The sequence below is a fragment of the Micropterus dolomieu genome, linkage group LG18, assembly GCF_021292245.1.
Source record: "Micropterus dolomieu isolate WLL.071019.BEF.003 ecotype Adirondacks linkage group LG18, ASM2129224v1, whole genome shotgun sequence".
NCBI classification, from domain to species: Eukaryota; Metazoa; Chordata; class Actinopteri; order Centrarchiformes; family Centrarchidae; genus Micropterus; species Micropterus dolomieu.
Genome location: NC_060167.1, coordinates 19,737,787 through 19,765,764, shown reverse-complemented (window position 1 = coordinate 19,765,764; position 27,978 = coordinate 19,737,787). Strand labels below are relative to the sequence as shown.

The 27,978-nt window shown below is 37.2% G+C and overlaps 2 protein-coding genes and 1 long non-coding RNA gene across 6 annotated transcripts in view; 1 reads left to right on the top strand and 2 right to left on the bottom strand.

Moving 5' to 3' along the window:
- Positions 1–25: 25 nt before the first annotated feature.
- On the bottom strand, positions 26–6,901 carry LOC123987574. Of its 2 annotated transcripts, none has more exons than XR_006829167.1 (2): positions 6,659–6,901; positions 26–2,612 (listed from the first exon to the last, which is right to left on the bottom strand). It is a non-coding gene; the product is annotated as an uncharacterized LOC123987574 (long non-coding RNA). The 2 variants fall into 2 exon arrangements; XR_006829168.1 differs by having other exon boundaries at positions 6,743–6,901.
- Positions 6,902–7,112: 211 nt separating this feature from the next.
- fkbp5 (FKBP prolyl isomerase 5) lies at positions 7,113–22,235 on the top strand. Of its 2 annotated transcripts, none has more exons than XM_046075539.1 (11): positions 7,113–7,402; positions 11,298–11,430; positions 11,723–11,867; positions 13,129–13,271; positions 14,740–14,854; positions 14,972–15,128; positions 16,437–16,527; positions 16,733–16,816; positions 16,909–17,094; positions 17,231–17,470; positions 18,314–18,473. In XM_046075539.1, the coding sequence occupies exons 2-11, from the start codon at positions 11,326–11,328 to the stop codon at positions 18,395–18,397; spliced, it is 1,350 nt and encodes a 449-aa protein (XP_045931495.1). In that variant the 5' UTR covers positions 7,113–7,402; positions 11,298–11,325; the 3' UTR covers positions 18,398–18,473. The 2 variants fall into 2 exon arrangements, with proteins under 2 accessions (XP_045931495.1, XP_045931494.1); XM_046075538.1 differs by lacking the exon at positions 18,314–18,473 and adding an exon at positions 18,506–22,235 and having other exon boundaries at positions 7,114–7,402.
- A 3,089-nt stretch (positions 22,236–25,324) lies between these two features.
- The window catches only part of LOC123987008 (sodium- and chloride-dependent GABA transporter 2-like), a 42,447-nt gene continuing 39,793 nt past the window's right edge, over positions 25,325–27,978 (bottom strand). For both annotated transcript variants that reach the window (XM_046075510.1, XM_046075511.1), the window contains exons 14-15: positions 27,567–27,737; positions 25,325–27,471 (exon numbers count right to left, since the gene is read on the bottom strand). In XM_046075510.1, coding sequence (XP_045931466.1) covers positions 27,361–27,471; positions 27,567–27,737 — 282 coding nt within the window. In that variant the 3' untranslated portion in view covers positions 25,325–27,360. The remainder of the gene's footprint in view (positions 27,472–27,566; positions 27,738–27,978) is intronic.

Sequence of the window (27,978 nt, the reverse complement as noted above, 5' to 3'; positions counted from 1 at the left end):
TGACAATAACTTCAAAATCAACCAATTGTATTTCTTCAGATATTTCTTTATTTCTTCTGAGCTCATTAAAACCAATTATGGAGAAGTATTGAAATCGTAACCCTTCCCTTGGCCACAAACATGTGTGTACACATTGGATGAATGTGACAAAATACGGAAATTACCATAAAGCATTGTTATAACACCAAATAAGGAAACATGTCATGTTTTATCTCAGGTGCCAGTTTATTAGGTACATAAAATGCTGCGTCATTTTCTGATAAAAGAAGGAAAAGTCATGAAAAAGTATCAAGATGATAAAACATTGTTAAGAATGTTTTTTGAGTTGTTAAAGAGGGATTTCCGAGGGATCTCGGATTTTTTTTGTCTTCTTATCTGTAACGAAAAATGCAGGTAAAATTAAATAATGTTTCTTTTGGGACCAGACTACAAACTGGAGCCGCACATCTGGAAGTCTTGTGCTCTTTTGATCTCAGTGTGTATCCATCATGCAAGAGAGTGATCCAGTGCTGAGGCCACTAAACAAACAAACTCCCACAATAGTGAGGGTGGAAATCACCTAAAAATAAGTATAACTGCAAATTATAATTATAAATGAATGGAGGTCCAAAAAACCCCCTGCGCAGCCACACCATTTACCTTTCCAAATACATTTACATTTACAGTATATACTGTATTTTTTATTTTTTTATTTTTTCAAGTTTAAGGCACTTGTAGTTTATTTGAGTACTTTCAGAAGGACATATATTGCATATACAGTGCATATTCAAAGTTTGACATTAGTTCCAACTCAACTAACGATCCAATACAATAATGTATAATAATGTACTGTAACACTGACAGGGGCTTGCATAAAGAATACTTTCACTTTACTTTAACTACATTATTTTTCAATACTTTGAATTCATACAGGAATACTTCTGTACTTACCCTTTGACATTTTGAATATGTGACTTTTACCTGTAATGTGTTTTTACACTATTCTATTGAGACTGAAAATCTGAATATTTCTTTCACCACTGACAACTTTATACATTTAGTAAACTTTTCTATTATTATTTTCATGATATGTAAACAGATTTTATCTTAACAGATAAGATAAGGAGATAAAAACCAGCACTAAACCTTGTCAAGGATAAAAAGCTGAAGATTCCTCCTGTCACTGTGCCACTGTGTTTGTATTCATCAACGGCAGCAAGGGATCATTTATTTAGGGTCCTTGGCAGACGCAGCAGAAAAGAACTCTTGCTTCAGGGGGCAAAAGTTCAGGGATAAAAGGGATCACTCAGGAGATTACTCCCATGTACGTAACATGGGTGCCTCGAACACAAACAAAGAACATTATGTTGCTCAGCTTTATTTTAGTCGCTGTGTGCATGTTTGTGTGAGAGCGAGTTCTTCTCTTGTCTTTTATATCACAAAATGAAGAGTTGAGCTACATTTGTTGTATTTGCACATATCCCTCTGCTGCCATAGTATTCTCCTTTTAGCTGTGTAAATGAAACATCTTTTTTTTTTTCGTGCCTCCGCTCAGGGTAGTGTTTTTCAATCAGATTAGTACAGCACATTCTGTTCTGTTTCACTTCCTGATGACTGTGCAGCCTGTATCCCTGAATGAACTCACCCGCGTGCTTCTGGTTACACTAAGACACTCATTCAGACAGATGCATTCTCGTAACTGCCTATCAGATTTTGGTACTTCATACAATGTTTGGCAAATGTATTTGCCAATTATCAAGAACATCTCCAATGTATTGGATTATATTAACAAAGATTATAAGACTTTTTAGTGAATATATTGCTAGTATTTATCACTCAGTGTAATAATAGGCTCTAAAGCTCAAAATATGAGCGACAAATCAATGTAAAAATGTTAATTATATTTCTATTAAACAGCTACAAACTGTTTATTTAACCTTTGACCACCTAGTTTTCCTGTTTCCTACCAGGTTGCTGCTTTCACCAGAACTGAAACAAGATGTTCGTGATATTTCAGGAAGGAAGACAACATGTCAGGCACTGTGTCAATTTAGAAATCTATTCATGCATTTCAGTTCAGCTCAGGTCAGTTGAGTTCATTTTTGACCTCCACTTAAGCAGACAAGACAGAGGGGTGGGGGGATCTGCTAACAAAACTACCAGGACACCGCAGTTCAGACAAGGGTTGAGAAAACAAACAAATCTCTGCCTGAGCTGGAGTCAACTATCTTGATGATTTTTTAAAAAAAGCATGTATTTATTGTTAACAACTTCAGGTGGGTGGTGCAGTGTAGGGTGTTTGAGGGCTGGTGGTGTCATCAGATCACAAGGCCACAGCCGTTCTGTTTCTGTAGTACTTTTTGGCTTTTAATGTAAATAAAATGTTCCAATAAAGAGTGTGTGAAACCTGTTTTCTTCCTATAACTGATGGTGCAGAAGATTACAGCCAGTTGACAACATCCCTGTGGGTTTGCAGAGTCAGATTCACTTGTGTTATGTCACCTTTATAATTAACAGGATCATCATGTTCCCTTCAATAGCTGCCAGCAGCGTGGTCAGACAATGTCCTCACCACCTCTGACAGTAGGATTCACCCACCAGAGACCTGCCATGAAGTTTCAACTGTCACCTCCCTAAAAGCGATAAGAAATGGAGTTTCTTTAATATATATATAAAAAAAAAATCTTTATGGTCAATGACTTACTCACACCAAGAACTGATGCCATATTTGAACAATTTTAAACACTTTAATGCAAAAATATTATGACCATAAATATAAGCAGCAGCCGTAAAACATGCTATATTGCAAACATACTATGGACATAATAATAAAACAGTACCCTCAGACCACAGAAGCATAAAAAACATTTTATGACTTTCATGGGAATTTCAACTGCTCTTGCACCCACCTCCTCACCCCCATGTATTTTTCTTCCATCGGTTTAAGCCGGATTTTTAATTTTTAAACTTCTCAACTCTATAATAACTCAATAATACTGCATATCTTTTAATGACAGGAATTCAAATACAGTCTGCCTTGTTGGTCCACAGGAGACATTACATGTCTTCTTACTGGCTGTCCAAAGAAAAGTTTTGGGAGTTATAACTAACCTATGGTCACATACACAGGTCAAAACTGCCCTCACATTGGTCTGTGAGCAATTTGAAATACCTTATTTTCACAGCATTTGGTTAAAAAACACTTTAAAACAAATATCTGTCAAATCCTATGCACGTGTTTCCAAACTGTTGACACAAAAACTCCCACATCTCTAAACTACTTTGTTCTGGACCACACCCTCTCATTTCTTTCCCTATCACTCCTTTGTCTTTTTAAATTCTTTACTGGCATGTGCTACACTGGTGCCCATTGACAACATTCCAGTATTTAACAGATAAATAAGCAGATTAAGCTGATACAATGAAATGCATCAGAAGGTAAAAACAGTATAGTAAGTTGTAAAATATGCCCCAAATCCTTGTAGAAGTATAATATTTTTAACAAAGATATTTTATGATGATTTTATGTGTCATTGTCCTGTGAACAGAAGTGGGATTTTCTATTTAGATTTCTCTGAAAAACAAGGCATACATTACTTATTTACTATAAACAATAAAACGGGAGTTGTCTTTTTAGGAAGCTGTTACTACAGGTCAAAGGCAAACTTTTACAACTGGTCATGTGGGAGAACATGTTAGTTAGGAAGTAATTAAACGTATTTACTAAGGTGCTGTATTTAAGTTACGTATTTCCATGCCACTTCAGATACAACTATTGAATGCTATACTACATTTTTGTGTTTCCATGAAAACGGTACTGTTTTCTTTGCATCATAAAATATGATGGGTTATACTTCCTAACATTACATAATATAATTACAACACCTGGACCTGGATTATAACTGCTAACGTCATCTGACTCATTGACAGGGCTCACTATTCTTACTATCCTTCATAGTGAGTACTGTTACTTTGGATAATTACTTTTATTTTAATGCTAGGTCTAATACTTGTATTTAATATTTAGGGGCCACATAGGAAACCTAATTAGGCTATAGTAACAGGACGGTGTATGTATGTTTTACTGCAAATAGCTGTACTATTTTCTTTGCAGATTAAGATTTGACTTGCAAATCAAAAGCTCATGATGACGCATTTAACTACTTCCCAACATCAAGAAAAATAATTACATATAACAACTCGTGGACCAGGTTTATTATTTTCCCTTATCATTTTACACTTTGACAGTAAGCACTTTTACTTTCAGTATTTATCTGTACTGGGAAGGATGGTAGGAAGCAACCAAAGATTAACTGATTGTATGGTTTACTGCAAAACAGCTGTACCATTTTCTTGTAAAACAAGAACTCATAAAACATAAAGCGTTAAACATAACAATAAACAATTACACAGAACAACACATGGACTAGGTTTATTACTTTAACTTGTCATTTAACACTTTTATAGGGACTATCCTACTTAACATTTACAGTGTGTGCTTTTACTTTTAATACTTACTGGTATTTTAATATTGGGTCTATCATTTGTTCTCTCATACTTGTCATTTAGGAAAACCTGAAGGCTATAGTAGGCTAACAGGTCTGACAGAAACGTACTTAAGTTAATGCAAGTTGCTGCAAAATATCTTCACAATTTTTCTTTTCAGATTTGACTTGCAAAACAAGAGCCCATAAAATATGTTGCATTACGTTTCCCAAATTAGCTACAAATTTCCCAAATTCCCAAATAGCCTGAAATATTTATGATTAAAAAACAAAGTGAGTGAAATCACAGAAAGTTGCAGTGGAGTGAGCTTACTGCTTCTGGTCCATGGAACACTATGGCATTTGATATGGTGGGATTAAATCAATCAATAGGTCATTATTAAGCATTGATCAGCTTTATACTTGAAGTTGCATCTTTAAAACGTCTGCTTCTGTAGTCCCATCATTAAGAGCTAGCTAGCAAGTGTTAATGTTAGCTAGGCTATTCAACATCAGCTAATGTTGCCTTATTGATCTTAGAACAATAGCTAATGTGAGTTACTAGATTAAAATAGTGTTTAAAACATGATATGTATAATGTGTATCTGATATATTAAATAATAAAGTTGATATAATCTCTTGGGTTTAGGAACAGTGACTCACGTTAGCTTTACCTCAGATGTTATCACTAAAATTCCTGTTACAAAGTAATTCTAATAGTTGAAATAAGTGTTTTGATTAGAGATGGTGTGGAAATGAAAAGAAAAATTAACAATTGAAATGTCCTTTCTTTAACTGTGATGGATGAAAATGCACACATATTTGTTTTGTGTTCACATCCCTGCACCAAATGTCTAACTTACTATTTGGCACCATTATTTACTCTGCACAGAATGTGTAGGCCTAACCCCCAGCCCTTTGATAAAGACGGTCAAGGAGATTAGAAACCTCCGGGAATGTGCCTGTTTTGGGAGAAAGTTCCCATAACAGTCTCGTGGTCAGCGGGATGTTATAACAATGTTCCCCAGCTATACTTCGCAGAACTTTCTTTAGAAACGCAAAACCAGTATTCCAGGGTGCTCAGCCAATGTTCCCAGAACGTTCCCTGAAACTAACCAGTTTGCTGGGGATGCTCGATTATAAGTAGGCTAGTGTTTACTTGCACTTAATTTCTGGTAAGATGGGAAACAAAGTAAGGGTGAGGGTTGGGAAGGTTACTCTGGAAATGTAATAGGTTACCGATTACAAGTTACCCTATTTAAAATGTAACTATTTCAATTACTTTATCAAAGCAATGTAAGTTATTAATTACTTTTCTAAATTTCTAATGACTGTTTTCAACTGAGAGCTTGAGAGGCAATTTAACTGGCAGATGTGTGGCACTGCAAATTCAAACATGAGAGCCAATCAGAAGCATCAGAATAGCAATACACTTTACTAAAAGGCTGTGGCTGGAATGGACATTAAGCACAAGCAAATGAATATTATTCTTTTTAAAGAAAGTATTCAGATGTAACCCTAAATGTAATCATGAACATTTTCACAAGTAACTGTAATTTAATTACACATTTCCCCCCATAACTGTAATGGATTACAGTTAAATTCATTTTGTAATAAAATAATGTAACTAAATTACATGTAAGTTGCTTCCCAACACTGGCTAGGGTGCAGTCACAGGTACGTAGTAACCAAGTATATTTACTCATGTTTTATATTTACTCATACTTCTGCTAAACAGCTGCACCTTAAGATTTGATTAAGGTTTGACTTGCAAAACAAGAGCTCATGCAACATTAATGTAGGTTATTAGGCTATACTTTCCAAAATGAAAAGAAATAATTAGCCTGCACATAACTCCACTTGGACTAGGACATTCTTGGTGAGTAATTTCACTTTTTACTTAAATGTATTTTACTATAAAGTTTGTTTACATTTAATTTGGTAATAAAAAAAACAGCAACAACTTACACTTGTGATATTTTTTTCATTATAGTTCTGCTACTTGTAGCCTACATAAAATATTTCAATATCCTACTTGTTTCACCACTGTAAACAAAGCAACGTAAACACAGGTTGTTTGTGAGAAAATGACAAATGATCTCCACCCAGTAAACGTCACAATAAAGCACCAGGCATTAGGCAAAAAAATAATAATTCCAAGCATACATGTATGCGCATTTGTCGAAAATCCCTACCTTCAAATAAGTTCTAGAAACGCTACAGCAATTGTATAAATCCCCGGTAAACAAAAAAAATAAACAAACAGTAATCCGTCTCACCGCGCCTCTAATCGGGCAGTGCAGCGTGCTTTTATTTCGGTGCTTTTACACATCCCTTCTGTGCAGGCTAGGGCTCGGCTATTACACAGCAGTGTTGATGAAACGTGTTGTCAGCTGAGCGAAGGGAACAGCCTGTACCGCAGCAGGCTGTTCCCGGACTAGCTCGGCACGGAACGGGTTACAGGTCAGGGTGTCTATTGGAACACAGTGTTCTCATCAGCAGCGGCAGCGGTACAGCTACAGTACAGCCGGAACATTGTGTTACTTTGTGGCTGCTTTCCAAGACCCGCCCCTTCATTTTACACTAAACACCCTCCCACAACTCTACTCTATTCTACTCTCTGTCTCCCTCTCTCTCCTTTTCGCTCTGTGTCTCTGCCTCTCTCCCTCACGAAGTCATTTTGAAGTGTGAGATCCATGTGGCTAGTTCGCCGGCACGTTTGCCGTCACCAGAGGGGAAAGGGATAAAGGGACAGAAGACAAAAACAGCGCGACAGAGTAATCACATGGGCAGAACATTTAGTACCCTGGATATGAGATGAGAGGGGCGGGCTTGCATTAGGCGCTATAGATGGTTGAAAATCAACCAACTGAAAATCCAGAGGGTCACTGGCTGTTTCGGGAAAGGAATAATAACCTAAAAAAGGAGCACAAGAAAATGTGAGTCTTTTATTTTATTCCCTGTATTCTGCTGCTGAAATACATAATTAAGGAGTTAATAATGGCATGGGGTTTACCGGCTCTCTGGTGTTTTCTGTTAACGCCTTCAGGAGTTAAAGGGACACTTGTTATACATCATAAAGATTTGGCTTTAATCAAGAGGATTAAAAAACAACAACATTATAACATGACTAAAACCAATGGTTATTAAAAAAAATCCAAGATGTCCAGTTGAGGTTGTCTGATTGGAAGATGTTCTAGGATGGACATTGAATTTCCTGCAGGTGTTGGGGCATTTGAGGTTAGGGCTGTATCCCACTGTACTCTGATAAGGCTGTGTGTACGTGTTTACAGGTTAAAGTGTATATGAATGTGGCACTTATCTGTGGTTCCCATTGGAGGTGGATGAGGAAGACAACAGTTTACATCCAGAATCTCTTTAGGCGTAGGTGTATCATCATAAATTACAGGTTGTGTGACCCTGTTTCTGAGAATGAGTAACATTAAGTTAATTCCTGCTGATTGTTATTCATTTTGAACCAGGTTGTACCTTTCAGGACATAATGATAGCCTCTAAATAACTTAAAATATATGGGTGTTCTCACACAGGTATTTAGATTTAGATGAGGTAGTGTCAGAGAAGCAGAGTTGGCCTGCTGACATGGACACGGGTCGAGGCAAAGTCCCAGAGATTAATCAGCCTTAGGGAGATATTTAATGAAGACACATTACTTCTTGTCCAAATACACTGACATGTCCTTAACCTTTGCTTTATAAAAACAATAAAATCAAAAGGTTTGTCATTTTACATTAAAAGTACGTACACCACACATCTTTGCCACTGTAGCAGCATCTCCAAAAAGTGATGTCCTTAAAAACAAGCTTCATTTGTGATGTATTTGTCAGCTTAAAAAAGACTGCTGTGTCAGACAACGCTCTGCTTCAGGATGTCATTCTGTGCATGGTGTGTGCTCACATGCTCATATATGTGAATCAGCAGCAGAGTACAGATGTGAGACAGAATGTACAGATACACTGAGTGCGTCTGTGGATGTGGTCTTTCCTTCATTGTGTTCTGTTCCTGCATTCCTCCGCAGGGTATCTTGAGTTTAGATACACATAGCCTACGTGCCATTTTATGTGTCATAACTATTTTCAGTTGAGTTCCCTGTTGAGTGTTTAATAAAAATTAAATGTTTCATACAGGAAAAGCAAAAAGTTAAATGATGAAACATATGGAATGCATAACTTTAAATTATGTGAATTGGTTGATGAACACTATTGCTCCACTTGCTTTATCTGAATTAATTGTGTGTCAATGTAAACATAAAGGTATAGTCACTTAAATAATGAATAATTAAAATCTGCCTATTTTCATTCAAAAATTCAAGCTGTGTTGTACGTGACCGGGTCTCAGATTGGTGAACACCATCAGGCTTTGCCAGCGGGGAACTGTGAATAGAAGGAACATTGTGTTCAGACACACACACACACATGCACACGCATACACACACGCACAACGAGTTACATCTAAAAGGAAATCCATGAAATTTAAAAGACACAGGACAAGGTCTTGCTACAGAAGAGACGGACATTGTGTGGTATGCTTGTGTTCAGTACACAGACATTTGACACAAAATTGAAGATGCAAATAAAATTGTACCGATCATCAGTGAGACAGATCTTTATGGTTTTACCACTATGGATTGAGGCACACGTGTGCACCTCGGCTTACTGTATTAAGATCTTTCTCACACTGAGAAAATGAGTTCAAATCTATTTCTTGATCAATATCTAACACAATGAGCTCATTGAGAAGTTGACGCATCTCAGGGCAAGCTCCGTTTCTCAATTGTCATGCAGGCTCTTAAAGAACTTAGTCACCACAGAAGAATACCCAAATATTTTCACATTGTCATCTGCAGCATTTGGGATGTCCTTAAAGTGACAAGACAGGACAACTGGGGCAAAAATCTTGAAAACTGATGCAGGGAGTGAAAGCTGCCGTTCCTCTCTATCAAAACACACTGCCCTTGAGAAACAAACCATCTGTGTACAAATGTTGTGGTGAATTATTAATTTTTCAGCTTCATTACTTTTAGAAAAAGTACAAAATTTCAAGCCCAAAATGGCTTTGTATCTGTGCACCTGATTAGCCATTTTGGGCTCCACATGTTTGACTTCCAGATACCTAAGCGTTCTACAGTGTTGCAAGTCTTTGAGAAGCAGAAAACACTTGTTGGCCAGCCCAACATCTATTTTTCATCGCAAAGGTTTGTTATCATTACTTCACAACTCAGGCCAAAAGTCCTCACATCAGTAACATCCCAACACGGTCCCAGAACAGCTGTGAGCTGATGCTATTCGTGCAAGTGTTGGCGTCTCAGCTGTCGCATGTGATAACAATCACCAAATAGTGTTTGCCAACATGCCTAACATAGCAAACTAGCCTTTTCATTGTCTTCAAACAATATCAAGATTATTCTGCCCGAGCAAAATGAAAATGCCTGCAGCCATGTGTATTGAGGTAGTAACAATGCTTGTCGACAACAATTGTTCCTGTGATGAGAATGGCAACATTTAGCAGCTGTAACACCAACAGGTCATTACAGTTTTATTGCTCTGGCAAGCTGCTGTTGTCTTTTTGCTGAGGCGTGAGACAGCAGCAAAGTGATCTGACTGACTGAATGAATCTGGTTATGTGTCTGTACTAGTACCAAGAATTGAAACTTTCAAGCGGCAAAAGCTGGCATCAAATGTCTGGTCTGATCCATCAATTTATTTCTGTTCATCAGTGTAGAGAAATTATATCTTTGTGATTAATGTGTTGCTAGGAAATAGAAAAGGTGCACAAATATATACATATAATTTTTTTTTTTTACAGAATACTTTGATATTGATAAGGTGACAATATTCTGTACAGTATATGTGGATGAAAATTGGTTCTATGAGAAGAGAAATATCTTAAGAAGGGACCAGTAGTTTATGTGGATGTGATGGCCAAGCAGACAGAGAGGTCAAATACAGTAACAGTAATGCAGCCTGAAAAACACAACAGAGACATTTGAGTCTCAAATTCTGACAAGACATCAGTGCATCACCTCTGAGTTGAGGAGTCGTGATTAAATTCAAGATTTTTATTACGTGATATAGACAACACGACTGTATTTGTGCTGCCGCAGCTTTATCAGTACAGAGTGTGTGAGCGTAGTCAAGCCCACACTTTTCCTGTGCATACAAGGAAGGAGACTAATGTTGAAATATTCATTACCAAATCAACATTGAAAATATCTACCCGGGGCTCTGCTGTGCTGCAGATTTAATCTTGGTGTCTGTCTGTAAGATATCTGGATGTCAGACTGACAAAGAGCACAAAGGGCCACAAACAAATACCCTGGAACATACTGTACTTTGGTGAGTGCACCACGGGTTACAATGACCCAAGTAAGCTACACGCTGCTGCCTTTAATATATTTTATTTATAGTCAAGTAATTACTTCATCTGTGTGGGATCAGACAAGGTGTGGTGAAGTTAAATGATATCACAACTGCGGTGCAAAGTAAGGTTCCTCCTACAGCTGGGATCAATGCTAATGTATTTTTTGCAGTAAAACTTCCAATATATCCAGGAAAGTGCTTTGATTTAGAACATGTGCCCTTAAATAGCTACACGTTATATAATGTGGAGGAAAAAGTCAAGTTTCCTGGGTGGATTATGGAGATCTTGTATTTTTCTCAGAGATCGTGATTTTCCAGTTCAGCTCCACAAATTAGATCATGGGCCATTTTCCTTTTTGCAAGTTTGTCCCAAAATGAAAAGATGAGACATGAGGACATGTTATTTATGGCGCTCCTATTGCTAATACGTAGGCTTGTGTGTTCATCATTTTTACAGTGTTACTGTGTGATGCCCACACGCAGAAATGACCACTGATCAGGATCTGCCCATGGATGGCCCGTCAGCCACAGCTGTGTTTGCTGCAAAGGGTATTGATGTAACACCTGATAAAGACCAAGGAGTTATCAAGGTATGTATTGTCATTGCTTTATAAATTTTTTCCATTTTATGTTCAATTCAATTCAATTCAATTCAATTTTATTTATATAGCGCCAAATCACAACAACAGTTATCTCACAGCCCTTTTCATAAAAGAGCAGGTCTAGACCGTACTCTGTGATGCTATGTAGGCGTTCAGTCACGAGGACTCATTGTTCCACCCAATAGCATGGCCATGATATAGGCTATTCTATGTGTTCTTTTTCTCTTCTCTGTTACAAAGGTTCCTCAGCTGAACTGGAAGCTTTTCTTTTTGTCTACAGGTTGTGAAGCGTCAGGGGCTAGATGGAGACAGGCCAATGATTGGGGACAGAGTGACCGTCCACTACACTGGGAAGCTACTCACTGGGAAAAAGTTTGACTGTAGTCGAGATCGCAAAGAACCCTTCTGCTTCAATGTGGGCAAGGGTAGGTGACATTACTGTCAAACCTGACGGTGCATTAGTGTTGTCTCTTACTTAAAGGAATAGTTAAGATATTTTGGAAAATAGGCTTAATTGCTGATAATTAGATGGAGAAGATGGATACCTTGGTTAAGCTTAGCATAAAGACTGGAAACACAGGAAAACAGCTAGCGTTTTAAAAACGATAAAATATTCTTTATGTGGTTCATCAACAGGGATAAATTATCCGAAAGTCCTGCGAGGTGCGGACAACTCGGCACAACACCGTGAAGCTGGAGCTCAGTCTCTTCAGCAAGTGTTCCTCCACTGCCACTGCACACATACACGCTATGCTTACACATGTGCACTGACGACCCAGGGTTATGGTTACAATTTGTGATTTATTTACGCACTTCAAAAACATTTATTGAAAGTTTTACTCTTTTTACATATTTATTTACAGCATTAAACATTAAAATGTATATTGTAATAGGCTGTATATTAACTTATTGGGAGAAAACTGGTAGTTCTATGTAAAATCAGACGTTGAGCACCCCCATATAGCCAAAATGGCATGATCCTTGTTTCACTGCGATGCTTCGATTGTGAGATTGACAGTCGAATCAGGCTCTGCCCATCGAAGCATCGAATCTTCGACTATTCGGGGTCAGCCCTAGACTGTCGGCATATAAACCTACTGTTACAACCCCGGCTCTCAGGCCACAACAAAGAAGGAGGATGCAGCTCAGGTTTAACAAAGATTAACATAAATTTATTTAAAACAACAGAAAACAAAAGGACAACGTGGTAGAGCGGTGTGGAAGGCGCAAGCACCGACACTGGCGTCTGGGCGGGCAGGCCTAAATAGGTTGGGCTCACTGGCCAGGTGCTCCCAATCTCCTTAATTGCCTGCAGGGAGAAACACACAGACAGCACACAGTACAAAGGCCCAACACTAAGACCTCTCGGAGCCGTCACACCTACCCCCTCCTAAAACCTTACACTGGTTTTTCTTTGGATTAAACAAAATAAATATATTGTGTTAATTGATGAGCTTTGGAGGTGCTTGTGGGCTGATTTTGTTACCTTTGGACAGAACCAGGCTAGTGGCTTCCCTCTGTTTCCATTCTTTCTAAGCTAACCTAATCACCTCCTGACTATAGCTTCATATTTAACAGACAGAAATGACAGTGGAATCAGTCAATTATTACATTTTCTTTGAGCCAGTTTTATAAGCTTGCAACATCTCTTCTCATAGTCATTTTATTTGCTTCGCCCACTCACAGGACAAGTCCTCAAGGCTTGGGATATTGGTGTGTTGTCCATGCAACGGGGTGAGGTGTGCACGTTTCTGTGTAAGCCAGAGTATGCTTATGGATCTTCCGGAAATCCTGACAAAATTCCTCCCAGCTCTTCAGTAGTGTTTGAGGTAGGTGTGCAACGTCAGTGCTGCCATTTGTGTCGTGCATTAATTCTGCATCCCAGCGACAGCCCCTGATAATTTAGGAGCATGTCAGTCTCTGCAGATGGAGCTCTCTGGTCATAAAATTAACTGGTTTGTCTATTTTAATCCCTCGCAGTCAAACAGCCAGAGTAGTACAGTTGCCACTCTTACCATTCTGTTTGGTGATCATTGGGGATACAATCCAGGCTTTGTTTTGACTCTATAATCAATCATAATTATAATTGAGTTCTGGGAAAACGACTGCTCTGCTTTTTAGTCGTAAAAATGAATATTCTGTGTCCTACATATTTTTGTATTCAATGCTACCCCTGTATCACCGCCAACAATAATCTTAACTGTCAGATTGTACCAAGCATCATATAATCAGATGTTCAATGTTAACTTCATATGTGACTGATCACAAGGAGTACTGAATTTTGGGTAACAGTTTACTTAAGTCCTCCATTTACCATTCATAAGCAGTATGTAAACATTTAATAAATAGCTTACAACACATAAGTGTTTATTAATGTATTTGTCAACAACTATAACTCCTCCTGTCAGCACCCATATGTAGTGACTGATGTATAAACAGATAATGAATGACAATATAATAAAACACAGTTGTAATAAAATTAAATATATCTTCATCAGATTAGTTATAATTTTTGTCATAACATACTGTAGCTTATTAAGCACTTAAAATGTCGTCATATCTGTTTATACCTACATTATAGCGTGTTATAAACCATTTGTTAGATGTTTATAAGTTGCTTATAAATTTAAAATAGGCAGTAAGCAAAGTGTTGCTGACTTTTGTTGCCGTTTATCATCTTGCTGTAAACCCCAATGACTTACCAATGGGACAGTCATTACAAACTCAAACCCACACAACTTTATTTTCAATTCTAATGGAGATCCCCATGTGTCCTAAAATACCCAATCTGCCAGTCTGATTGTTTAGAACACATGTATAAACTGGTGAACAAGATATAAAAACACTCGAGTGGCCTTTTATTGTGGCCAGCCTAAGGCACACCTGTGAAATACCCAAGCTGTCTGATCAGCAATACTTGATATGCCATACCTGTGAGGTGGATGGATCATCTTGGCAAAGGAGAAGTGCTCACTAACACAGATTTTGTGTACATAGAGAAAGTCTTGTCTTGAAAGTGTTGCGTTCATAATTTTTTAAATAATAATAATAATAATTGTTTTTATGTCTGATTAAAGTCTACCTGTACTTTATTGCCAATAGTCATTATTCCTTTCTTATATTTTTTCATGACTTATGTGACAACTCCTACTTGTTTTTTTGTTCTGTATTAGTTTTTTTCCTCCCACACCTACTGTAGCACTGTTTACCAAGTTAAGCAGAGCTGTAATTTTTTATTCTGCTTCATATCGCTATTTGTGTAGTACAATGATTAAGTAAACTTTTACACCAAAACAGATGGAGCTACTCAAGTTTGAAGGAGAGATGCTGACAGACGATGGTGGTATCTTAAGAAGAATAAAGGTCAAAGGGGACGGTTACAGTAATCCCAACGATGGAGCAACTGTTGACGGTAAATTATTTTATTTCTTCATGGATAGTTATTGACATTGTGCCAGTTTGCCAGATAACAAGTACATTAAACTGTTAATGTTAGAGGTTAAATAAAATTGTGTCCTATGTCCCACAGTGCACCTGGAGGGAAGCTGTGGTGGTCGACTGTTTGACTGCAGGGATGTCAGCTTTATTGTTGGTGAGGCTGAAGATAAAGGGATTCCTCGTGGAGTGGACCAAGCCATGGACAAGATGCAGAAAGGAGAGTGCTGTGTACTTTACTTAAAACCAAAGTAAGTTACTGAAAAGCTTAAAAATGTGATCCTTGTCACTGCTTTTGCTCTCTCAGTGCAGTTACAGTGAACCAGTCCTTATGTGGGCTTGCTTTGGTAATTATCTAGATTTTCATGCTATGTCCTGTAGTCCTTTATTACACCAATTAAAACAAAATAGAATTATGTCCCCAGGAACATTTTATTTCATGGTACTTAATGTAGATGATGTCAGATGATGATCATAATCATTTAGCTATTTTAATATGAAGTCTTATATGGGGTTTTACCACAACCAGAAAAATCCCTAAATCTTTAAAAATCCAATATTTTAGCAATACAGTTACAGTTAGTACATATGGGTATGGAGTCAGAAGTCATGTGGTCCCGAAAAATTCTACAATAATTATATAACAAAATCAACCGTATCAACATTAAGGAGTCTTCTCAGAGGTAAAAAAAACACTCACTGATAGTAATCTTTTTATCCCACCTTTTGAAGTTTTGTTTTAAACTTAAACAACATAGACAAAACATACGGTACAGACCAAGCAACATCATATCATTCCCTTCCTATTATCCTCCAAGGCAAAATCATTACTTATGATAAGTACTATGATTTCATAGTACTCTAACAATTCATATTGAGAGCTATTGCCAGCAAGTAGTCAACTAACACAAATCTGAACTAAGAAAATAAAGAAATACATACAAAAATGAACAGAAAATACTATAAACATAATGCATGTATAACTCAGAACCATCCATTTCTGCCAATGTTGCTTCAATATCTTCAGTATCTCCTTATTCCATGTACCTACAGATGTTTTTTTTTTCAGTTAAGAACTACATCAGCCTTTGCATTTTCTTGTAAAATGCATTAAACTGTACAAACTGGCTCTGTTTCTTATTAAAATCCTTAGGGTATAGATTCATAGTAAACAGGTTATAAAGGGAGTTGTATTGAAACCAGCTGTTCTCTTGTATGATGTACTTCTTTCCAACCAACCTACATTCTCGTGCCATGAAAGAGTTTTCCTTTTATATCATGCATTTTGAGCAAGTGTTTGGAACATGGAGCATGTATGACTTATGACATGCGGGAAACTTTCACCAGTGGCAGGTATTTAGAAATGGCATTTTTTAACATGATATAATTTTTTCCATCCCAGTAGTTTCATCGTCAGATGGCTTGAGTTGACTGTACTGTTGATACTGTTGTTTCCAGTTTGGCCGTTTGATATGTAGGAGTGGGTTGATCCAAAATGAAGGTCTAACCGTTTTTATCAACATGCTCACGCTCTGTCATGGTTTTTCATTTTTTCACAGGTATGGCTTTGGAAGTGAAGGTAAACAAGAGTACAAAATTGGGCCAGACAAAGACATCATATACGAAGTTACCCTCAAAGACTTTCAAAGGGTAAGCACCGCTTTCTACTTTTTATGTCTAAAGAAATAAACAGTCAAATTCTAAATACATGGGACTACATGTGGTTCGTTTTTCCATTTAAGACAAACTAATTGAAACACACTTTGAACGAATTCCTATGTAGAAAACTTCAGTCGACGACCTAAAACAACCCCCCCCCCCCAATGTTTACTCATGTTAATTGTGTTTCCACAAGGCTAAAGAATCCTGGGAAATGGATTTAAAAGAAAAGCTGGATTTGGCTCCTGGGGTTAAGCATAAAGGGAATCAGTATTTTAAGGTACAGCCCCAATTCATATTTTTTTATCTTTTATCTCGCAATTTTTTTTATTGTTAACAAGTTCATGAAATGGTATTATCTTCCTGTATTAGACAGGACGGTACTACCAGGCTGTCACCCAGTACCAGCGCCTCGTTGTCTGGCTAGAAATGGAGTGTGGCAATGGGGTAGAGCAGCAGAAGAGGATACAGGACTTTATTTTGACATCACACCTCAATTTAGCGTTGTGTTTCCTGCGGATAAAAGAGTTCACACAAGTAGTAGAGAATTGCAACAAGGTGAGCTGCAACACCCATTTGATAGCCTATATTAAATATCATTTAATTTCACTACATTGTCTCTCTGTAGCTGTTGAATCTTCCTGGAGATATTAACTAATTACTCTGTGTGTGTGTGTGTGTGTGTGTGTATAAGGCGATTGAGCTCGAAGAGAACAATGAGAAGGCTTTGTATCGCCGCGGGCTGGCCCGTCTCCTTCGTAACGAGTTCAGCTTGGCCATGGCAGACTTTCAGCAAGTGCTGCAAGTCAACCACTCAAATCGAGCAGCTCGTGCTCAGATTTCCAACTGCCAGAGGAAGATTAAGGAACATCATGAACAGGACAAGAAGACCTACGCCAACATGTTCCAGAAATTTGCAGAATGGGATGCCAAGGTCTGTAAACTCGCTGTTCTTGGAAAAGTGTAGACAAACACTTGACTCGTGTGTGTGGTCTTCTTTTTTCTTTTTTTTAACTAAGTAAATAAAATGTTAAAAATAATAAGTCAAGTTAGAAGAAACAATTACAACTCTGAAAATGATATCATGTGTACTAACACACATGCTCTCAATACACAAAAACACATGCCATGGAACTGATGATCATATTCTTTTTAGAAAGCTATTTGAAATATCGTATTATTTAATGACCTACAAAATAGTTCTTTTATTTATATAGCATATTTTAAAATACTGTTTTGCTTTACAAAGGATAAACAAAATTAAAAAAACATTTATCCTTATACACATAGAATTCAATCAACAAATACTTGAGGGAATTGCTGGGACGTTGAGGTATGTTATTTGGCACATTTGGCTGCGAGGCTCCTCAACTCCACCTCATCCGTCATAAATTTATGCAGTTTTTTCACATAAATGTCCTGTAAAATATTTTGGGGACAGGACTTCTTCATTCAAATGTATTACATTTATATTGCTGATTTATTTTTAAAATTACATTTTGAAAGTAAATTGTCCTGCTGTATCTTCCTCATGTGTGTCATTGTGCTTTCTTCTGTATTATGCTGACCTCTAGTGTTCATCCATGGATTTTTTGATTTTCCCCTGTGATTTGCTAACATATTGATGCAGATGCTCTTCTCTGTTAAAAGAGAAGGAAATATTTCTGAAGTAAAAAGCAAGAACAAAAAATTTCAATTAAACAATCTCTTAATATCAGTCATAAATATAAATTTGGTCATTTTTACAGTTCTGATTTAATTGTCTTTACTTTAACAGATTTTCAGTTGTTCTACAAGGAGGCACATTCTTACCAAATTTCAACTGAACAATTTCATGGATCATGGGACATGCAGTCTATGATTTTAGGAATTTAGGAATTTTGTTTTTATCCATTTAATATCTTGTCTTTCTACAAATGGTTTATTTTTAGACTACTGTACTCACTTGTGCTTTATCTCTCCTCAACAGATTGGGAAGACAAAGAGGAGACGGGATGAAAGCGTGAGGAGTGGCATGAATGGAGAAGTGGGCATTAAACGACGCCGGAGGAGTCGGGACTATCCATCATAACAGTGACATTTAAAAGACAAAAACAAAGACATGCCTCCCTTTGCTTTCAGAGCCCAGAGAGCAGAGGCAGGAACAAAGTCATATATAGGCCTCTAACCCAAACATCTTTATCCCAAAATCCATCGTTACCATTCCTGCATATAAAACGGTGGGTGTAAGCAGGGACGTTTGCAAGCCAAACAGCATTTCCTCTGTCACATGGACTGTACAGCTGCCAGGATGTACCTCCCTGTGTAAGTAGTACAGCAGAATCAGTGCGTTAAGATTGGTGAGCACTTCTAGCCTCCGCCTTTTATTTAGAAAACAATACAGTTTATTTCTTCAAAAACACAGAGGAATTCCATTTTTTGCCATTAGGTTATTGTGTGGAGTTGAGATGTTTCTGATTCCCAAAGTGTACTTGTTGGTTTTCAGACCTCTGATTTGTATTTAGTATGAAGCCTTTTTCTTGGGCAGCTGCATGCATGTATCATGAGGTATTTGAAAGCTTGAAACATTGCTATTTTTTTAAATGTGCAATATGTACTTTGGGTAAAAGGTGTAACAAGACCCATTAGCTAAGTGGTATCTCAAACAGAAACACATAATGTAACTGAATTCCTAAAAAAAAATAAATCAAAAATAACAACAGAGTAGGAAAGCCTGCATTCATTTAATGTAAAACTCAATATACAAAAATACTTCAAGTCCAGCACAAAAAAACTTAAACCCTCCTCCAATAATGAAACATCAATATTGTCATAAATCACTGACCTCAAGTTTCCAATCAGCAGAGGCAGAGAATAGAATCTGAGAAAAGCACAAACTACATAAAATACCAAAACGGTAATTTTGGTGTTCTGGCAATTCCCAATTTTAGGTTATTGCTAGTAACAGCCGAATTAATATGAGATTAATTTATGACATTAAGCTACTAACCATAAAGCCTGTAACAAAACCTAAACTGTGGTGTAGAGAGATTATTTCCAGAAGTACAACCCAAATTTTGCCCCTTGTTTTGGGCAAAGATGAGGCATTGTTTTACAAAGATGGAAAAGGCCACAGCCATGCACTAAAATAATTTATTCATGAATACACACATAATAGGTTGTTATTAATTTAATAAACTTGTGTTTTATCCATTACACACATTATGCAGTGCAAACAATGCTTTTTATGAGAAGCCAGTCCAAAATTCTAGTTGATCAAGTAAAACAACTGATAAGAGGCGTCTATGGAAGTGATAACAGATGATAACATCATTTTTTGATGGACTGATTCAAATTTAACCTGTAGGCAGCTGAAAAAACTAAATCCTTCTGCACCTCTGACTTTAGTGACCGCGACTCACAGTTTTTTCTTCTGTTGCACTCATTGTATGCTTATCTATATGCTAATTGCATAAACAGCATGGCACAATCTTCAACGCACAGAAATACTTAATTCAACAAGTGAAAACATGCAGCATTTCTTAGATTAACCTCCATCCTCATGATTATGATTCAAACTTCTCACAAAAGGAATTTGATTAAAAAATCACCCCATTCCCATCTTTGTATTTGAGAGAGCAGATACACTAGAATTAACTCTCTGAGAGTGCAAGTGAGATAGGGACACACACACCGCAAATAAGCTTTAAAATCGTCAGAACCACATGTTTCACAAATGTCACGAATTCTTGCTCTGGTAATGTGATCAACTACATCCTTTTTCATCTGCGTAGTTCTTTTTGCCTGAGTCCCGGGACAGGTGTCTCTTTATTTCACTGCATTTTCTTTTTTAAATGTGTGAATGTTTGTAGATAGTGGACAATGATGCACTTTGGTGACTGTCAAACCAACACTGTTATCTTGTCATAATAATGTCCGGATAAAATCTTGACAATAATCTTGCAATGTTTTTTAAACATTGGTTGGTTCCGAATGAAAACCTTAGCTGTCTTAAATATTTTGTTTTAAAAAAAATTCAACAGTGTGTATGTGTGTTATTATATATTGTTGTTAACAAGGTTTTTAAACAGCTTTTTGCTAGATGTTTTCAAGTACTGCTGGCTCTAAACATTCAAACATGTTGTAGTGTGGAAATGAGCATGAAGTAATGTTTCCACCAAGTCCTATTTAAGGATATACAAAATATTTATCCCCCATTGTCAAGTACAAAAAGATTTCCAGCCCTCTTAGTGCTACATCTATTGTTGATAACTTGAAAATGCAAATTACAGGCATAATTTAGAAAGATATGACATAAACAAGCAGCATAAAATGCAGCTCGTTAAAAACACAGCCGACGTGAGATTATTATGTCATACAAAATGTTTACATGTATTCAAAAGATCTTTGCTGTGTAAAGCGTGATCAGATGTGATCAGTGTTTTAAACCGTTTTCAAACAACAAATTACATAAGGTACCTTGTTCATGTTTTCTATACATATCCTTTTTTTCCTTTTGCACTTTAAAAGCATTAAATAAATCCAAGAGTTGCACTCAAAGAAAAATGTCATTCTTCAAGTTAGAGCTCAATATAATAATAACTAAAGTTTTCTTTTGACAGTAGCATAGCGGTATTGTCATAAAAATGGTTCAATGGGAAAATTATGGAGTGGTTTTAATTGATCCAATCTGATACAGCATATCGCTACCCTTCAGCATCACCATTACCAACATCTTTGACATGTTAATTTAATTCTCTTTTTTGGTTTTGTTAGGGGGGTGGTACGGTGGTCCGGTGGATAGCACTGTGGCCTCCCAGAAGAAACACCGGCTTTACTTCGTGGAGTTTGAATGTTCTCCCCATGTCTGCGTGGGTTCTCCCACTGTCTAAAGGCATGCGGCGTAGGTTGATTGGTGACCCTAAATTGTCCTTAGGTGTGAGTGTGACTGGTTGTTTGTCTATGTGTGGCCCTGCAATCGATTGGCGACCTGTCCAGGGTGTACCCCGCCTTTCACCCGATGTCAGCTGGGATTGGCTCCTGCCCCCCGCGACCCTGTACGCAGGATAAGCGGTTGACGGATGGATGGTGTTAGGGTATGTCTAACACCATCTGTCTTTCCAGTAAAATTGTCCCTTGCCTTTAACTTAATCTTACATGTTTCCTCATCAAAGAGTTTGAAACTGTTTGAAAAAAACATTAACATTTAATTATCAGAACCTAATTTGTAACTACAGATTTTGTTCAGCTGTGTATTCTTTGAACACTCTATTTTTGGAAAGTCAAATCCAGACATAGGAATAATTGCAGATCATAAATGTGGCCTCACAGCTAATCATTCATACTGGCAGTTAATGTTCACGCTCAGGTTTAGCCAGGTAATCCTTTCCTTTAATGCTGCTACAAGCAGATCAAAGCTCAATTCCAGCTATACGTATGTTACATGTGCCACATTTTCTTAAACCTGCGGTAACTGATTTCTTTTGGCCACTTTGGGACTGACACAGGGCCGGCCCTGGCAGTGTTGTAGCCCTAGGCAAAAATTTATATTGGGGGAAACACAAAATTCATGACACAGGTGAAAATTCTAAATATTAACAATTAGTAGAATATAAAGCAGTAAGGCTTTCAGGCATTCTCTAGCTATTGTCTTTTAATATGTTTTTTCCTGTAGATCAACTTTTCCCATTTAATAAAATCCCTGCTGAGTCAACACACGATTTACTCTTCCCTCCTCTTTTTTGTCTTTGTCTGGGGAAGTAACCTCTTTAAATGTTCATGTGGCACCTTTTCACCTTAGTGATAAATTAATTCATTTTAATCCAGTTATCTCACCACAAATCCACACAAATGTTCACTTCAGCACCTCCGACAAAGTGCAGCTCACAGTCCCAATCAGAGTTTACGCCTCAGTTATTAAATTTTTATTTTTGCAAAACTACCAGCGTAACTACTCTGTCACAGTCTGGCTGTGACTCATAGCCACTCACAGCACGAGGTAGGTGCACTTGGGTACTATCATAACATACGCTGGTGTCGCATCAGCTGGGCGGAGTTTGTTCGTGCTGAGTCGCCTATGTCGCCTATGCCACGGGCCAGCCCTGCAATGACATATCACTTTTTAAGTCGTCATGATGAACTTGATAACAGATGCTTATTTAAACATCCAGCAGTTACGGAACAACACTATCATTAATTTGGAGTCAAGTTTCTGTCCACCTGGTGAAGTCTAAGATTCTCTCTCGTTTTCGGTCTGTACCAAATCTTGAAGGAATTATCTGGCTCTTCAGCTGCTAAATGCTGCACTATGTTCTCTAGCTAGGCTCTATCTGTGGCTGTCTGCTGTTTGTTGTTGAGCTGCATGGACATTGTTAGGCCCCACCCAAATAATATTACCAAAAGTAATTATTAGATTTAGATTTTTTGTTTTTGTTTGGGTAGCTAATTCTGAGGTCTACAGGTCTAAGAAAAAGTGGGCTGTTTTCTTTTCTTCCAACAATAGGGTTAGGGTTAGGGGTTGTTGTATTACTTTTATCACCCATTGACATGAGTAGACAGATAGCATTTAAGTCGTAGCCTACAGAAAAACTCAGCAGGAGCATAGTCTGGCCTAAGTAAATCCCCCCATGCAGCTTTTATGTGTTCTAAAAATAACATTACAGTAACTTTTGTTCAACAGAGGAAAAATCGAAGAAGAGAATATGTCTGTTGTTTTTGCGGAATGTAAGTCATGTTGCGTGACATGAAGTTCATCAGACAAGAAGGCGGGATTTGAAGCAGAAGAAGAAGACAATGACAAAGTAATGGCGCAGCAAAAGCAGCAGGTAGGTAATCACAGCTCAGTGCAGCAAAAGTTGAAGTTATTATGTTATTGGACAAATAACAAATAACAATTATTTCTTTAAATAAAAGTATTCATTGCAGCTGTATAACGTTTTTAATCTAAATAATTGTATAATCTTTTAAAAATAAGCATTTTATTCATGTTAGTCCAAAGTATTATGTTAGATCCTTGCCCACATATTTTTTTTTTTTTGTGGTATTTTATTCTGTTTTATTCATTTTATATGTAACATTTGTAGACATCCTCAATAAACAGATGTACCAATCATGTTGGTTGTATTATTGTTTTTGGTTTTCTATCTGTTGATACTGCTAGCCTTTAATATGAGCTTCCTCTACTGTGGAAACATGCCTACCAAGATCAGAGTTTAGTGTTCCTAGACCTTTATGACAGTGAGACATTTATGTAGTATTTAAGGACAAAATGTTGGGGGTTACACACAGTAGCTCCGCTTTAATCTTGAAAAGCTACAGAGCTGCAGTCTCTATTCATTCAACTTACACTGTAAATTTCCAGATCCACTGGTCTTGTGCCGACAACTACATGCACGTCGCGGTTCCTCACGGGTCTATTTCAAGAAGCCGGCTATTGAATTATAAAACGATAAAATATTCTTTGTGTGGTTCATCAATGGTGCTAAATTATCCGAAAGTCCCACGATGTGCGGACAACTCAGCACAACACCAGTGAAGCCGGGTCTCAGTCTCTTCAGCAAGTGTTCCTCCTCCGCCACCACGCACACACACACACACACACACACACACACACGCGCGTTACGCCTACACATGCGCACTGACGACCCAGGGTTAGGGTTATAATTTTGGATTTATTTATGCACTTTAAAAAAAATTTATTGAAAGTTTTATTCTTTTTACATGTTTATTTACAGCATTAAACGTTGAAATGTATATTGTAATAGGCTGTATAACTTATTGGGAAAAAACTGGTAGTTCTATGCAAACTAAGACGTCTTTCAATCCTAGTGACGTCCCTGCTGAGCAGGTAGTGCAGGTAGTGTGTTTTTAGAACTTTTTCGCTGAAAGCAGTTCACTGCTGCATACAAAAACAATACTCTAAGAGCGAGTGAAGCAAAACATTTACAGCCTGGACACCTAACAATGAGCTGAAACTCAGTATAAAGCTTAGTAAAGCTGAGGGGAGCTGCAGAGTCAGGCGATCATTCTCACAGTTCACATTGTAAAGTTGTTTTCATTTTGTCATTTGATACATTGTTATTACAAAAATATCAGTTATAACCTTTTTAATATTTATGTTTTGTCAAAATGAATTAATCTAATTTTTGGAAAGTTTGGAAACAGCACTTAAACAATCTTACCACTTACTATTCTCAAGGTTTTGGTTATATTACATGATTTTCATCAGCAGGTGGACAGGTTATAATAGAATTGTTGATGTTCAAATACATTTTCTTTCTTCTTGTGAATAGCTTTACATCTAAGAATGAAGATCATGTGATATGATTGAAAGCTCCAGAACTGCTGTTTACAAGGTCAAGAATGAACTTTGAACCTAAGCAAACATACAGGAAGTGCTCAAGAAATATGGAAATTTGAACATCTACAATTCTTTGACAACTGGACAAACCATCTGCTGATGAAGCTCATGTGATCCGATCAAAAGAAAGCTGCAGAACTATTCAACAGATTGTATGCTGAGTTGTTGTTGTTTTGTTAGTTTTTGATGTGTGGTATTGCAGCTTTGTAGGAAATTATTTGAAAACTTTCTTGTGTTGATGCATTCAAGGACACAACGGTCCTTTATTGGGCTCTTTACACGTCACCATCCAGAAAAAAAAGGATCTGGATCTGTGTAGCAAATCAAATAATTTATGAATTATTGCCGAATTACTATTAAAATATAAAAGTAATGGTAATTTGGCAATGGTTTTAATGATCTAAAATGATCACATTAATCACATTAAAAAGAAATCAAATCACAACAAAATAAGGAAATCAACTTTTTATATTCCAATCCCATGATTCATTCAATCATACAAACATTTTCATTAATAACATATTAGCTTACTGTTTGCGATGTATTTATTAACAATGTTAACAATGGGTAAAAACAATTGACAAAATGTCACACTGTCAGTTTAAACATGAATTCACATGATTTCTGCCATTATTTGTTTCGAAAACAGACATTTTCTTTTAAAAAACATTTTTTGATTGATCCTTTAATGTACAAAATGTCATTTTACAGCATTTATGTGTAATACAAGGAACTGTTGCCACAAATCTCAATGGTATATGAAATAAAAACAAAAAAGTTGATAAATTAGTATTTTGTACAAAAACTATAATTAATCAAGCTTAAAGGTACAATGTGTAATATAATGTGTATATAGCCAGAATTTTCTAAAATGAACGGAAAGTGAAGTAGTAACAGCTCTGATGTCATGTCATAGACAAAGTCTTTGTATTATGTTGCAGAGATATCTACTGAAGTTAGCATGCTAACCAACTAGCCCTGTCCTGTCCTTGAGATGTGATATTGAGTCACTGTCCAGTCTGCCCACTGTCCAACATGAGGGGACGTGGACTTATTCCACATATTTGTCAGTTGTGTCTATCAGATCATCACACAAGTGATGGTCTTTTTCACGCCATTGTGGCAAAAGAAGCGATGTCCGCTAATCCAGGAAGTCATAAAAGGCTTAATTTATGACGTTAATATAAAGACAACACGGCACGGCCAGATATAACACATTGTATCTTTAAAGTTGGAGCTACAATAAAAATAGAATCTATATAACATTGTTAAAAATACTTTTGATTGACTATTCAGCAGGTTAGCATGTATGTTCTTTCATCATGACCTTTGGGTCATAAAGATAATATGTTTTAAGGTCCACTTGCTGTAAGTGTTGACACAATTATGAGATTAATCAATATTTATCAGCAATCAATTAATTATTTAAGTATATTTATCAAGCAAAAACTTCAAACATGTCTTTGGGTTGTTGACTCTTTATCTGGACAAAACAAGACATCTGAAGACGTCCCTCATAGATTGTTTAAAAGAAGTGGACATAGCCACTGTGACATCGCTGTTTTGGCCGTCGCCATCTTGTTTTTTTTGGAACCATGAGTGACCATATTTGAACGAGAGGGTGGCGCAAGCTAGCTTGGTCAGGCAGAGTGCATCCGTAATTCACGTTAACTGCTTTATTAATTTGGATGCTAATTTTGGCTAGTGAAAAACAGGCTTACTTACTACTTAGTGTCTTTTAGTTCAACCAAACAAAAACCCAACAGCACTCAAAAACAAGTTCAAGGCTGGTTAAATATACACATTGGAGGGGATACGATTCACTATCCTGACTGACAGGTCAAGTGCCGTTGCCCCCTGTTGGCCATCAGAAAGAATGCAGATTTAAGGCACTTCTGCCCTGGCTTCACCTTCCAGAATCGCTTGAAAAACAATAGCTAGATTCATTGATTATGAAAATAATCATTAGTTGCAGCCCTACTCTCTAGCTGTCAGTGCTGTCAGCGTTCCCTGTACTGTAAGTGGACCTTTGAGCTTAGATTCTCTTTACCATATTCTTGAAAAATGTTTCTGTTGAGTCAGCATTCAGTGATATCATGATACATTTAAAGCTATACCTTCACTGCAGTGTGTGGGGACCCACTCAAGGGTCGCAGGTTAAATCTGAAGGGTCACAAGATTGTTGGATAGGAAAGCAGATATAACTGCTGCACAAAATTATGTTTTTATTCCGACTTTAAGTTTTGATTTTTTGGATGGATAATTTTAGGCAAGTATTGAAACAAAAATTAGTTTTTTGTTAAACTGGTCACACCCAAATACTATACCTGTGATGAAGTCACAAGTAGACATTATTTTAATTGGACAAACCCCAAAAAGACTGCGAACCACTGGTTTTACAGGAATTTAGAGTCGGAACCCTGGATTGAGGTCTTTTGATTTGATGCCTCCTGGTGTTTCAGGTATCTGACGCTGACAGTTTGTCTCTAGGACACCATGCTGTCAGGAGATGAGGTCCTGTTCAGCATTTCAAGTGATTTCTTCTCTATTTTGTTCAATGAAATGTCTTCAGCTGGAGTACATAAGATGGACATCCTCTAACAAAGAAGAATATAGGTTTTAATAAAAAAAAACACAAAACACAAAGCTTTTTGGGAACATGTTGACCTATTTATAAACGCAAATAGCTTACCTGTCGCAGTGTACCGGGAGTGGTGCTCACTTTGTACAGCATCACGAGAGGGATCATGAGTGTAGAGGATAGAGTAAACCACCAGCCAAGAGCATAGCCCCACCATGGATACTCAGTTGTGTTGTTGAACTTCAGAGGAGTGTATTTGACCAAGGAGAAGACAAACGTTCCCTGAAAATAGTCATGGAGAAAGCAGTTCAAGTCTTGGGAAGACAATTTATAAAATCAACATGTAAATGATATGGGTGACTTGTTAAAGGAAACCTGTAACCTGAAATGTCAGCTGGAGATGGCATTTTCAACTCACTTGTGGAGCTAATGCTAGTTTATTCTCAACAGCTAGCTACAGGTAAAATCTTCCAGCAACAGTTTAAGTAATTTCAGCCAGCAAAATCAATGACCAGGCTTTAGA

What these genes read in the sequence shown, in the direction of transcription:
- fkbp5 (XM_046075538.1), top strand. Translation starts at nt 11,326, where the DNA reads ATGACCACTGATCAGGATCTGCCCATGGATGGCCCGTCAGCCACAGCT. An exon ending in AAGACCAAGGAGTTATCAAG is followed by an intron (nt 11,431 to 11,722) that starts GTATGTATTGTC and finishes TTTTGTCTACAG; the next exon opens with GTTGTGAAGCGTCAGGGGCT. An exon ending in CTGCTTCAATGTGGGCAAGG is followed by an intron (nt 11,868 to 13,128) that starts GTAGGTGACATT and finishes GCCCACTCACAG; the next exon opens with GACAAGTCCTCAAGGCTTGG.